At 55.1% G+C, this 13405-nt stretch overlaps 1 protein-coding gene across 1 annotated transcript in view; it reads right to left on the bottom strand.

The window, feature by feature from the left end:
• Positions 1-13405, bottom strand: part of LOC103187748 (vesicle-fusing ATPase) — a 49418-nt gene that overhangs the window by 26077 nt on the left and 9936 nt on the right. Inside the window, exons 5-15 of the mRNA XM_042343332.1 lie at positions 11950-12116; positions 11494-11601; positions 10978-11053; positions 10053-10208; positions 8481-8680; positions 7618-7783; positions 5979-6053; positions 4823-5010; positions 2234-2329; positions 1635-1791; positions 328-461 (exon numbers count right to left, since the gene is read on the bottom strand). Coding sequence (XP_042199266.1) covers positions 328-461; positions 1635-1791; positions 2234-2329; positions 4823-5010; positions 5979-6053; positions 7618-7783; positions 8481-8680; positions 10053-10208; positions 10978-11053; positions 11494-11601; positions 11950-12116 — 1523 coding nt within the window. The remainder of the gene's footprint in view (positions 1-327; positions 462-1634; positions 1792-2233; positions 2330-4822; positions 5011-5978; positions 6054-7617; positions 7784-8480; positions 8681-10052; positions 10209-10977; positions 11054-11493; positions 11602-11949; positions 12117-13405) is intronic.

Consider the following 13405-nt stretch of genomic DNA (forward strand, 5'->3'; position numbering starts at 1 on the left):
GCTATCAGCCACTAGATGGTAGTGTCTCACACACATGGGAACTGCGGCTCAGGACCAGCTGTGGACTGGGCAATGTAGCCTCCATCACCCCTCCATCTCCCCTCTGCCCTGCTCCCACCCTGGAGACTTGCCCTCTGGAGCTCAAGCAAGTAAAGCACGGCGAGAGAGAGAGAGAGAGAGAGAGGAGCGAGTGGGAGCGGGAGGATGAGGCGCTGACTGGGAGAAGATGGGAGTAAAATACTGGAGGGATGGAGGAGGGAAGGGGAGGGAGGGAGGGAGGGAGGGGAAAGGATGGGAAGGGGGGAGAAGCCCGTTGTGTCCAGTCACCTTCTTGATGGCCTGACATTTTGCAGTCTCGCTGAATCCGATCATCTTATCGGGGGAGCAGATCTTAATGAAGGGGAAGCCAGACTTCTCGGCAATCTTCGCCGCCAAGGCCGTCTTGCCGCTGTTCGGAGGACCTGCCATCGGATCGGGAGCAACTTAGACACAACTTTACAGCCGCAGCCACCCGGAACAACATCTCGGAGCGCTTCGCAGGGAATCGCAGTCGAGTGCAGTGACTGCTTGACGGGGAACGAGGGCTGAGCCAGTACGGACGGGACGGGCTGAATGGCCTCCCTGTGTGCTGCAATAATAATAATCCTGGCCTTTGATACGGCGCCTCATCACGTCTTCGAGACGTCTCAAAGCGCTTCACGGGATATCTCCTAAAGTGAACTGATTTTATATTTCGTGGGTGAAAAATAACGACTCTTCAATTCAAGCCTCAGCTTCGGGGTAGACCAGGGACTGATCCCCACCCACAGGCTCCCACACACAGGCCACCCCCCCACCCTACCCACCCCCCGAAAGGATGAAAAGCAATCTCTTTAAAAGCCCCCCTCTCCCTCTTCTGGGACATTTAAGACCATTTAGGATCATACCATCACCTCCCAAACATGCCACCTGGTGGCTACTAAGGTGATAGCCCTCACGGCTCTCTCTCGCACACGCACACACATACGCACACGCGCACACACACGCGCGCACACAACGTTCCCATTAAGATTTCCCCACTATCCACACTGACCTCAGTGGCAAATTTACCCCCCAACACATCTCTAGCCGGATCAACCGTCACCACTGTGACACTGGGCGAATGGCAGCACGTGTCACAGAGCTGAATACTATGATAATAATAATAATAATTGCATTTGATCACGTCACCGAGACATCTCAATATGCACAGAATTTACTGTGAAGTGGATTGAATGTGTTCTTTGTGGGCGAAACGCAGCAGCCAATTGTGCACAGCAGTGTCCCACAACCAGTCGTGGATTGAGTGAAAGATTTTTTTTTTTTGGGGGGGTGGGGAGGTTATTAACCCTGGAAAGCGATCCACCCATCAACTAACAACCGGGTTCTTCCTTACTGCTGGGTAAACAGAGGCGTGCGCAGTCAGGAAACTTCCTTGAGGTTTCGCCCTGACCTGACCCGCCCGGGAATCGAACCCAGGTCCTCTCACTTGCGAGGCGAGGGCTCTAACCCCTGAGCTACAGGGGACTCCACTCCACTAACACGAGACCACGTAGGGGGATTTTTAAACCGTGCCTTTGTCACACCCTCTGGAGGTGACGGACAGACAGACCCACCTTCCAGCAGCACGCTGACTAGCGGAGTCCGGTCACTGTTCTTGGTTTGCTGCACTAGGAGCTCCCCGTCATCCAGGGCTCGTGTCACCGGGTCTCCCCACACGATGATCCCGTTCATGATGTAGCTGTCGTAATCCTCCTGGTTAATGCCAAATGCCTGGAGAGAGACAGAGTGAGAAAAAGAGAGAGAGATAGAATAGAAAGAGAATTAATAATCCTTACACCTGATACAACGTCTTCCACCCAGTTGTCGCTTGCGAGGCCACGTTGCCAGAAATTTGGGAAGAATGTTAAATCCGGTGTTAATCCGGTCTGTCTGCTCATCTTAAAAAAAAGAAACCGGCTTCGAAATGAACACTGGAGTATATATTAGCATCTTTCCAATCAGCACCCTCCTCAACTGTAAGACAAGGGTCTTGAGGCTGAGGCCCAGGTGAATCTCCAGACCTCAACCCCCCTCCCCAACCCGAGGACTGATTTCAATTAGTTTCTGTCTCTGATTAAAATCTCTCACAACAAGATCAGCAACAACAACTGACAGTTTTACGGTGCCCGTCACCTCGCTCGCCAACGCCAAACACCCATCACCGGCTACTCACTGGCTTGATGTCGTTCTCCAGGGAGTTGAGGAAGTCTCCCCTCATCACCTGCAGTTTCTCTGCTCTCTCCATGTCCACTTCCACTTTGGTGGCTGCCTATTGTGGGGAGGACGACAGACGTTCTTAGCCATTTTGACTGTGGAGACGAGAGCCAGTGAAGTGAAGTATCTGTGGTGCGATCGCTCACTCGCTCTGACTGAGTGACAGAGACTCTGCCCCCAGCTCGGTGCCACAGCCTGGACTGTCAGCTCAATGAGGGACTCGAAACCACAAACTTCAGACCCCCAGAGACGAGAGCATCTGCAAGCCCCAAACTCCCAACACCCAACCCCCTGCTCCCCAACAACCCAACCAGCGCCTTCCACCTCAGGAGGACGGCTCAATGCGCTTCACAAGGACGTACACCGAAGTGAAGTGACTGTTTAGTGGGCGAATGTGGCAGCCGGTTTGCACCCAGCGGTGTTCCCCGACGTAAGGTGGGAGCAAGGGGCGGGATGTGGAGATGACAGAACGGAAACAGGAACCATTGTACGGAGGGTCCACAAAGTCCTGTTACCCGCCACCCCACCCCTCCCCCCACCCCCCGCCCTGCCGTGAATACAATGAAATACTTAAAAATACAATTAATTATCATCATTCTCCCACATGTGCCACTTGTTGGTTTTTGTGCACTGTAGAAAAACAAAACATAGCAGTAACGGGACTTTGTGGACAAAACAATAATAATGATAATAACCCTTGCATTTGATTGAGTGCCCAATCACGTCTTCAAGGCGTGTCAAAGCGCTTCACAGGATGTACCGTAAAGTGTAGTGACTGTGCGTTTTGTGGGCGAAATGCAACAGCCAATTGCGCGCAGCATTTAGGGAGGCTGGAGGAGAGAGTGAGAGTGGGGAGGCTGGAGGAGAGAGTGAGAGTGGGGAGGCTGGAAGGGAGAGAGAGAGAGGCAGATTCACATCTCTCTAGTAGCTCAGTCACCCCGCAGGTGGCCGAGGGGACTTGAGAGACAAATTCCTGTGGTGTCCTTACCTGGCGTATTAGGCTACAAACAGGAGCCCCACAGGGCTAGGCTGTCACCCAACCTGACATTTAAGCCCCCATTAGATTCAGTGATCAGTTGAACACAGGCTGTCGTGCCTGGAGCTAACCTTTCCTCTGATCCCGTGGGACTGGACAACACGTACACCTGCTGTGTCCACAATCACCGCTCCCCCAGGAGCACAGCGACACAGGCACTTAATGTATTGTTGTGCAACTCGACACCCAGGGCCGTAAAGCACACCACAGCGTACAGCCACCCCGCCAGCCTCCGGCACCCGCCAGCCAGCCAGCGTGTCAGACCCCGGCACAGCTCCACGGCTAATCCACAATCAGCCACCAGCCGACCTTCGTACATCGGCCTTTGAAAAGCCAGAGAATGACATAGGCTGGACTGGGCTGGTCTGGGGACTCATGGTCAGAAGCTCTTGTCTCGCAGACCCTGTGGTGTTGGCCAGGCGAAGGTGAAGCAGATTTTGGGTCGGGAACGAAAGCTATTTCTGACTCCCAAAGCCAGGAACACTCCCGGGAACGCAGGGAAATCAGGCTTCAGTTTGCAGTGATTTTTTGTTTAAAGTGCTGTGAATATAATATCACCCAATATAAAAAAATTCTCCCTTGACCAACCTCCTATCTCCTCTCTCCCCCCCACCCCCTCTCTGAGAGAGACGAGAGAGAAATAACAGAGAGATAGACAGACAGAAATACAAAAGAGAGAGAACAGACAGACAGACGAGAGAGAGAGAGAGAAAACAGAGAGAGACGGAGAGAAAGAAAGACAACAGAAAGTGGGGTGAGGAGAAGGAGCGCAATAAGAGAGAGTGTGGGGGAGGGAGGAGAAGGACAGATAACAGAGAGAGAACAGACAAAGGACAGAGATAGAGTGAGAAAAGGAGAAAAAGACACACAGAGAACAAGAGAGAAAGGATAGACACACTCACACACTCACTGAGGGCTGACCTCAGGGTCAACATAGAGAAACACGAGTCTCTAATCTGTGGGATCTACATTCTCAGGAAAACAGTCAGATGTGAATACAGCCGGTGAGATAAGGAGGAAAACAAAGTCAGAGGTCGGCACAGCCTCTGGTTTGGACAAAATTCAGGGTAAGGACTTCTGATTCCCCTCAGTATAGCTCCAGACAGACAGACAAGAGACAACCCAACACTGGGCTCCTCCCAAGCCTTGGCTCTTGCCAACCTGCGCCGAGTAGTTTCCAGAATTAGGTGAGCAGGATGCCTCCCTCCAGGGAGAGAGGGAAGAGAGCGAGGGAGAGAGAGAGAGAGGGAGAGAGAGAGAGAGGAGAGAGAGAGAAAGCGCGTCATCCATTCCAACAATCTATCTCTAGGATTCCCACGTGGAGGTGGGAAGCCCGGAAATCTCTGTTTGGTTTGGAGAACTCTTGAGCAACGGGGACGGGTTTCAGCGTGTGCGTCAACCTGAACTGACGGCTCACTTTCCTCTCTCTATAGATGCTGCCGGACCTGCTGAGGGTTCCCAGCGACCCCAGGTTTTTTGGGGGGGTTTTGGGGGTTTTTTTTACGCAGTTACCTTGATGTGCCGGTTCATGGCTGTGGACTGCGCAGCTCGCACCAACCCCTCCAGCTCGGCTCCACTGAAGTTCTTGGTCTCCACAGCCAACTCACGGACATCCACGTCATCCCCCAGGAGTTTGTGCTCCCGCATCCGGGCCGTGTGGATGTTCAGGATCTGAACCCGACCATTCTCATCCGGGAGACCTGGGGAGGTGGGGGGTGGGGGGGGAGAGAGTGGGGCCAAACAGAGCAGAGAGAGTCAAGAGGACAAGACGCCTGACCTGGGGGCAAAGGGAAGGGCGCGGGCGGGAGGAAGGTGGGGGGGGGAGGAGGGTGTCACGGGAATCCTCTCCACTTGGCAGAAACCCCTCAACAACGTCGCAGAAAACAATAATATAATAATAATCCTCGCATTCGATCCGGTGCCTTTTCGGGTCTTCGAGACATCTCAAAGCGCTTCACGGGATACACTGCAGAGTGTAGTGACTGTGCATTTTGTGGGAGAAACACGACAGACAATTGCGCCCAGCGACATCGCCACAAACAGTCGTGGGTTGAGTGACTCCATGGACCGGGGTGGGGGATGGGGGTTGGGATGAGATAGTGTGGGGGGAGTTATTCCCTATACCTCCCTTTGAGAACCTTTCCTCTGGTGGGGGGGGGGGGCTGAAAGGGGGTGCAGGGACACGACCCTGTCTTCATTCTCTGACTTGCCAGGAAGGGCTGGGCAGAGAGAGCGAGAGAGAGAGAGATAGGGCAGCAATGAAAGGTCGGCTACCGAGGGTTTTAATTAAAAGGAACAATATTCTATTGTGGCCAACACAAGGTGTGCACACACAGCGCTCTCGGCAAGTTATTAAATCAGCATCGCCCTGCCCTGCGCTGGGACCGGCCGATAAGCTGAAAAGGTCACTCTCTCGCTCTCAGTGAAGCTTTGTGTCCAGCTGAGCAAAGCCAAACCTTCAGGACATGGGACGTTCATTGGAGGGAGGGGAATTGGGGGAGTTGGGGGGTGGGGGGGAAGAGAGGAGCGTGTTTGTTGGGGCGGGCGGGAGGGCTGGGAAAGGTAGATAATAATAATAATCCTTGCATTTGATACAGCCCCTTATCACATCTTCGAGACAACTCAAAACGCTTCACAGGATACACTGTAAAGTGAGGGGAGCACTCACCGATCTCCATCTTGACCTCCAGGCGCCCAGGTCTCAGGAGGGCTTCATCAATCAGGTCTGGTCGATTGGTCATTCCTACAGCAGCAGCAGAGAGAGAATTAGCCCCGCACAGCCCCCCCCCGTCCCCACACAGCCCCCCCCCGTCCCCACACAGGCCCCTGCCCTCACTCAGCCGCCCCCTCACCTGCCCAAAGCCCAGCTGTCCAGTGGCTGGAGCTCGGCCTGAGGTGTTGGGGAGGTGGGGGGGGATGGATGGGCAGATAACAGGAGTTTGTGGGGGGGGGGGGGCAGGGGGAGCAGAGGGCTGGACAGACGGAAGCCGCAGTCAGGAAAGGTGGGAGATTGAAGAGAGCCCCAAAGCTGGGGATAGAGTGTATAGTTTGGGAACGTCATGTGTGCGTGTGGGGGGTGCGGAGCAGTCACAGTAGCGACACGAGTCAGACAGCAATGGGGACATCACCTTCCATCTGTGAGCTTCATGTAAATAAAGTGATGGATCGACGTGTGGGTGGTGGTGGGTGGGGGGAGATTAGAGGAAATGTGGGAACCATCAACATTCCTGGCCTCAGATCCCAGCTCCCCCGCAGCTCAGCACACCTCGCAGCGGGTAATTGCTGTCACGTGTAGTGACTGTGCACTGGCAGATTCTACAGCAGTGCGGAGCACGCGGGGGTGGGGTGGGGAGGGCTGAGACGGGAGGCGCAGTCATCAGCACCCAGCCATCGCCAGGCAGACACGCAGACAGACACACAGGCAGACATGTTTGCTGCTCTGCCATCAGCTAATTGGGGAGGAAAAGCGTCACCTCAAGAGACGGGAGAAGATATTGATCAGGGCGACAGCCCGGGCCGAGACCGACCGGCCTCAGAGACAGAGACACAGAGAGAGATTTCAAAGCAACGCAAAGAACTGCGGAGGGAAAAGTTCTGTCAGAGTAGAGAGAGGAGGGTTGCTAACGCGCTCAGCATGACGCACAGATAATTGGAGCTTCCAGCGAGGCCACTGAGCCGTGGGGTAGGAGAACGTCAGATACATAACAAACAACAACACGCGAGGAAACAACACAGGAGAAAATGCGCTGGCTTAGCTTTGCTGTAACACACCGTACCCTCCGCTCAGCGGGAGTCTAGGAGACAAGCACGTTACACACTCCCAGCCTCTGACAGCAGCGCTAATAAGCCAGTGTCCCGGGCTGATCAAAAATACAAGCGCAGAAACTAATCATCGCTTCGGAAAGAGACACAAGGGAGCGACGGTTTAGCAAACGTCAGCGACAGAGAGAGAGAGAGACACACACAGAGACAGAGACACAGAGAGAGACACACAGAGAAACACGGCAGCCAACTGCACACGCCAGCGTCTCTACAAACAATCGTGGATTGAGTGACCCAGTTATTATTATTTTTGGTGGCGGGCGGCGGGGGGGGATTACTACTCCCGGAAAGCGATCCAAAAACAGAGGCGCGTGTTTGCGTGTGTGTGTGTGTGTGGAGTAAGGGAACTCGTCTGAGATAACGGCCGACTGGGTATCGAACCCGTGTCCTGTGGCTTGCGAGGCGAGCGCGGGGTGGGGGTGGAGGGCGCTGGTGGGTGGGGGGTGTGGGGTAGACTCCCTGTGTTACCTGTGAGCGTCTCTTACCTATGACCAGGATGTTGTTGAGTTGCTCCACGCCGTCTATCTTGGAGAGCAGCTGGTTGACCACGGTGTCGTGGACGCCGGTGCTGCCTTGCATGGTGCCTCTCTGTTTGCAGATGGCGTCGATCTCATCGAAGATGATGATGTGAAGGCCGCTGTTCGCCCCCAGCTGCCGAAAGACAAACAGCCGCCAAGCCTGGGGTTTAGCCGCGGGAGCCATTGGCACGGCACGAAGGCCGGGCTCGGCCCACAGACCGTCATTGTTCCCGGCGTCTCTCCGCACCCTGGCTATCTACCCTCCTCATGCGCTGCCTCGCGCGCTGACCTTTCCAAAACAGCTCTCGCCCCAGCCCAGGTACGCAATCTTAACCCCGCGCTGCCACATAACAGCCAACATTCACCCGAAGCACAGGGTTAATTAAAGAGAGCCGGCCAGCGAGAGGCATCTGAGCGTGAGCTGCGATGCATGAATGGCAGGTCCTGTCGAGGCCTCAATGCTCCATTGTCAGAGTCCGACAGCAGCCGTCAATCCACCCAGCAACACCTGGACATGTCCAGCTCCACAGCCCCTCCCCTCCCCTTTATTAAAGTACCCCCCCCACTCTCCCCACAGATACACACACACACTGCCACCCCCACACCTCCTCGCACACACACACATACACACACGCACAGTCCCCGCTCCCCCGCCCCATATACACACACACATTGCCAACCACACACCCCCACTTCACACGTGTGCTCGCGCACACAAGCAAACTCACTCCCACTCCCCCCTCCACCCCCCACCCCCCACACACACACACACACACACTATTCCCCCACACAGACACACTCCCATCCCCCCACCCGCCAGAGACACTCACTCTCTTCTGCTCCTCTTCTGCGTCCGCAAACAGTTTCCTGATGTTGGCCTCAGATTCGCCCACGTACTTGTTGAGGATCTCGGGCCCGTTGACCACTTTGGGCTCGCGAGAGTTCAGCATCTTCCCGATCTGTCGCGCCATCAGAGTCTTTCCACAGCCAGGCGGCCCGTACAGCAGGATCCCCTTCACGTGCTTACAGCCTGAGACACACACCACACACACACACACAGAGCAAATTACACCAGTGTAGAGCCCTCTCATGTCGGGAGGACATCCCAAGTGCCAACAGAGTGTGTGTGCGTGCGTGCGTGTGGGTGTGTGTGGGTGGTTGTGTGTGTGAGGGGAGGGGGGGGGGCGCGCAGGCTCTCGCTCTATGTTACACAACAACGACGCAGAAATGTGCAGCCACAGAAAGCGACTCGTGTGCCTTCACTGTGAAGCGTAGTGACTGCATATATTTACGAGTAAACGTGGCCGCCGATTTTGCACATAAGCAGTGCACACACAAGCAGGTGTGGACAATAAGACCACATTATTGTTTGCTTGTTTTTTTTGACGGGATTATTATTACCCCCGGAAAAGCGATCCGCCAATCGACGGACAACCCGGGCTTTCCTGCCGACCTGCGAGGCGAGTGCTCTAACCACTGAGCTAAAGGAGATCGATGGATCTCACACACACATACTCACGCGCGCACACACACACACTCTTTCACTGTCAAAACGTACAGCCCAGCTGCTTTGTGAGCTCAGAAGCTGGAGCTTGGCCAAGTGTTAGGAGCAGGTCCTGGGTATCAATGGTCCCAGTAATGAAACCACCTGAGCCCCTGACAGCCAGTCAACGCGGTGACCTCATAGAGCAGCACCGATCAGCCCGGCTCTCAATTAACTTTCTATCAGACTTCAGATGGCATTTCCAGCACATTGGTGCCCGTGTTGTTATTCCCCCCCACCCCCTCCTCACCCCCCACTCAACAACCTCCACCGCCCCCCGCCACGTGTTTCAGAAGGTCTCCTGATAAGCAGGTGTGTGCTGACGTACACAGCCCCCGACCCCGTCAGTCAACACTCATCCACGCACCCAACCAGGTGTGTGACCCACGTTAGCCTGGCTCGCTCGCTCCTTCGCGCTCTGCCCTCTGGGGCAGAGGGTTGTAGTTTCAAATCAGCGAGAGGGGGGGGGGGTGCTTTCAGTTCAGTCTCAGCTGATGATGCAGCGCAGTGTTGGGGCAGGAGGTGCGGGGTGGGGGGGGGGTGTAAGGGGGTGGGGAAGAGGAACATGGGATCGTCGGAGGCTTCGAACTTCAGTGAATCCAAACTCCTGCCACCTTTTTGATAAATAGAAGGGAATTCTTGCAGGTCGGTGTGTCCCCTCGACAATCCCCCCCACCCCCCACCCCCATCCATAACACCAGGCATTCACCTCACGGCTGTTTGCCTGTGGCCGCTTACGCGCGGGACGCGGAAAGCGCGTGAATTGGGCGTTGCATTTGCCTCCGAGGCGCAGTGGCTGCACGGCGCGAGGGTCTGCCCTCGGGATTATTTTTTTGCGTCGTGTGTCCCCCGCACTCACCCATCTGCTCCACCAGCTCCACGGGGAACACCCTCGAGGCGAAAGCCCTGCGGAAGATGTCGGAAAACTCCCTGTCCAGGCCGCCGATGCCCATCTTCTCAAAATTCCAGTCGGGGTTAATGATAGACTGACGTCCCTGTTTGGTCTTAGATTTACCTGAAGTGAACGGAGAGGAAAGAGTCAGAGGCTCGTACGCACGCACGTCTACCGCCACCTGGTGGCAGCGTGCGGCACTGAGCACACGCCGGACACATTCACCGCGTGTGCGTGTTGCGCGCGCCCGTGCGTGATCGCGTGCCTCGCTGCGACGCGCGGATGGGCGTTCGTGCGAAGAGAGAGGAAATGCAGACCACGGCGCCCGGGTTCTTGGGCACGTTTTCCTCTCCTGCAAATTTCGGCGAGAGAGAGAGCGAGAGGGAAACAGAGAGAGAGAGAGAGGGACGAGAGAGGCCGGGATTGTGCGCCTTAGAGCAGAGAAGGTTCAGGTTGAGGGGGAGATTTAATAGAGGTGTTCAAAAATTGTGAGGGGGTTTTTAGTAAGAGTTTCCTCTGGCGAGCAGGCAGGCGGGGAGGGGTCGGTAACCAGAGGACACAGGTTTCAGACAATTGGCAAAAGAACCAGAGGGGAGACGAGGAGAGATTTCTTTTTTTTCACCCGGAGAGTTGTTACGGTCTGGAACACACGGCCTGAAAGGCTGTCGGGAGCAGATTCCATAATAGCTTTCAAAAGGGAATTGGAATCAGGTCGGTAGTTAAAAAGGGAAATGTGCAGGGCTATGGGGTAAGCGAGGGGGAGTGGGACTGGTTGGGGTAAAAGTGGGGGAGTGGGGACTAGTTGGTAGCTCTTTCAAAGAGCCGGCACAGGCAAGATGGGCCGAATGGCCTCCTTCTTGTCTGTAAGATTGTGATGGTATACTGTACTCACCGATGAGAGCTAGTGAGGAACTCTCTGCTTTCTCAAATATCACCTGGGAGTTGGCAATCGCCAGCCCCAGCTCAATCTGTTCACAAAGCAATACGGAACAGATCAGAACAGCCCCGGCTCATAGCCCCCGCGCCCCCCAGCCCCTCTCCGCCCCAGCCCAGCCCCCGCACACCTCACCAACAACAAACAACAACAACAATTTACACAACGCCCCTCATGCAGGGCAGCGTCCCAGAGCGCTGGACTGTGTTGGAGAACAGCGCCGAGCCAGGGGGGAGGGAGGGGGGAGGTGACCGTAGACACGGTCGAACAGGAAGGTCTTCAGGCGCGACCTGAAGATGAGGGAGGGAAGGAAGGAAGGAAGGAAGGGGTGAGGCGGTGGGATAGAGGAAGAGTGTTCCAGAGCGCCTTTCAATGTTTGGGAGGACGTCCCAAGGCGCTGGACAGTCAGGGATTTGCACCCGAGCTCGGGGTTGGGGGCCGGGATCAGGAGATGTACCACGTTGAGGGTCTGACCTTCTGCCGCTTGCTGGTCGCCTGCTCCCCTTTCAGGATGCTGGGGTCCATGGCCTCGAGGCCCTTCACCACCAGCCCAAACAGCTTGTCGTTGAAGCTGAACACAAGCTGAGGAGTAAACGGGAGACAAGACACACAGGTCACTCTCTGAACACAAAAAGGCCGATTGGGAACGAACAACCTGACTGGTATTATTACTGTTAGTGAGGCGTCCCCCTCCTCGCAGAGCCCTCCCGCCCCCAAACCCCCTTCTCTCTCTCCCAACCCCCCACCCCCCCCCCCCGCACAGGGTCCCCTCTCTTGCTTCAATCCCCCTCTGTGTCTCTCCCCCCTCCCTCTGTCTATCTCCCCCCTCTCTCTCCCTTCTCTCTCTCCCTCTCTCTCCCGCGCCCCCTTGCTCCCCACCTGCTCGTCCCCAAACACACAAACAGCCCCCCTCCCCATCGTGTGGCCCACCTGCTGGCCTGTGGAGAAGGCCTGGCAGTTAAACTGCTGGATGAACTCAGCCGCCATGCGGTCAGTGTCGTACGGGTTGGAGTCCACACTCTTCTTCTGCAGGAAGTCAATTTCGATGGTCATCGTCCCAATACACTGCCTGGCCTTGTCAAAGTCATAGGGCGTCACTGAGGGGGAGAGAAAGTGAGGGAGAGTGAGTGAGAGAGAGAGAGAGAGAGATAGAGAGAGAGAGAACACAAGTGAGCGAGAGTGTGTATGAGAGTGAAAGAGAGTGAGAGAGAGTGCATGAGATAGTGAGTGAGAGAGAGAGTGTGCATGAGAGTGAAGGAGAGTGAGAGAGCACGCATGAGAGTGAGTGTGAGAGAGCGCAAGCGTGAGATAGAGTGTGTGTATAAGAGTGAAAGAGAGCACCCAAAGCATTAACCTACCCTCTTTATGTGCGCCTGTGTGAATTATATATTGGCGGAAAGTCAGTCAGATTTCCTTATCTTTAATTAATTTCTACTTGCGCTCCCTCTCTCTCTCTCTCACCTACAAAATACACAGTCACTACACTTTACAGTAAAATCCTGCGAAGCGCTTCAAGACTGAGGTAGGAAGATATTTGTTAGGTCAGGGTATTGAGGGATAATTGGACTTGAGGTACAGATCAGCCGTGGTCTTGTAGAATGGCAGAACAGGCTCGAGGGGCTGATTGGCCTCCTCCTGTTTCTAATTTTCTATGGAGACGTCCTCCTGACACAAAGGCCGTGGTCAAGCATTATCGTTAACATTCACTGTTTATAATAGATAATGTGTACACAAATCAGACAGAGAGAGAGAGAGAGACTGAGCAAAAGAAAAAGTAAGCGGGTGAATAAGTGAGACAATGGGCAGAAGGATGAGAGTGTGAATATGAGTTGAAGAAAGAAAGAGATACACACACAGGCACACACGCACACACATACGCACAGAGGCAGACGCGCGCACGCACACACACACAGGCACACGCGCACACACACATACACACACAGGCAGACGCGCGCACACACACACACAGACACACACAGGCACACGCGCACACAGACACACAGGCACACGCGCACATAGACACACACAGACATCGCGCCAGACACACACACACGCACAGGCACACGCACACACAGACAGGTAGGCCAGATATTAATGAACTAACGAAGGGAATCTGCCTGTCATGTGCCCACCAGGGACTGAGCACAGTAAGCGAGGGCTCGGTGACCCTGGGTTGACAGGAGGGACCCCGCCTCAGCCAGGACAATGCTCCCAGGTACAGGAAGGAAACCACCTCACTCAACACCACACAATAAGTGCTGGTGTTTAGCAGCTGGACTGCAGGGAGCGGAGAGAGACAGCGAGAGAGAGAGAGAGAGAGAGAGGCCACGGCTGGCTCTGTCACTGAACACTCATTGTTCAGTTGAAGGGTGCAGAATTCCCGCGC

This window comes from Callorhinchus milii, unplaced genomic scaffold, assembly GCF_018977255.1.
Source record: "Callorhinchus milii isolate IMCB2004 unplaced genomic scaffold, IMCB_Cmil_1.0 Scaffold23, whole genome shotgun sequence".
Classification (NCBI taxonomy): Eukaryota; Metazoa; Chordata; class Chondrichthyes; order Chimaeriformes; family Callorhinchidae; genus Callorhinchus; species Callorhinchus milii.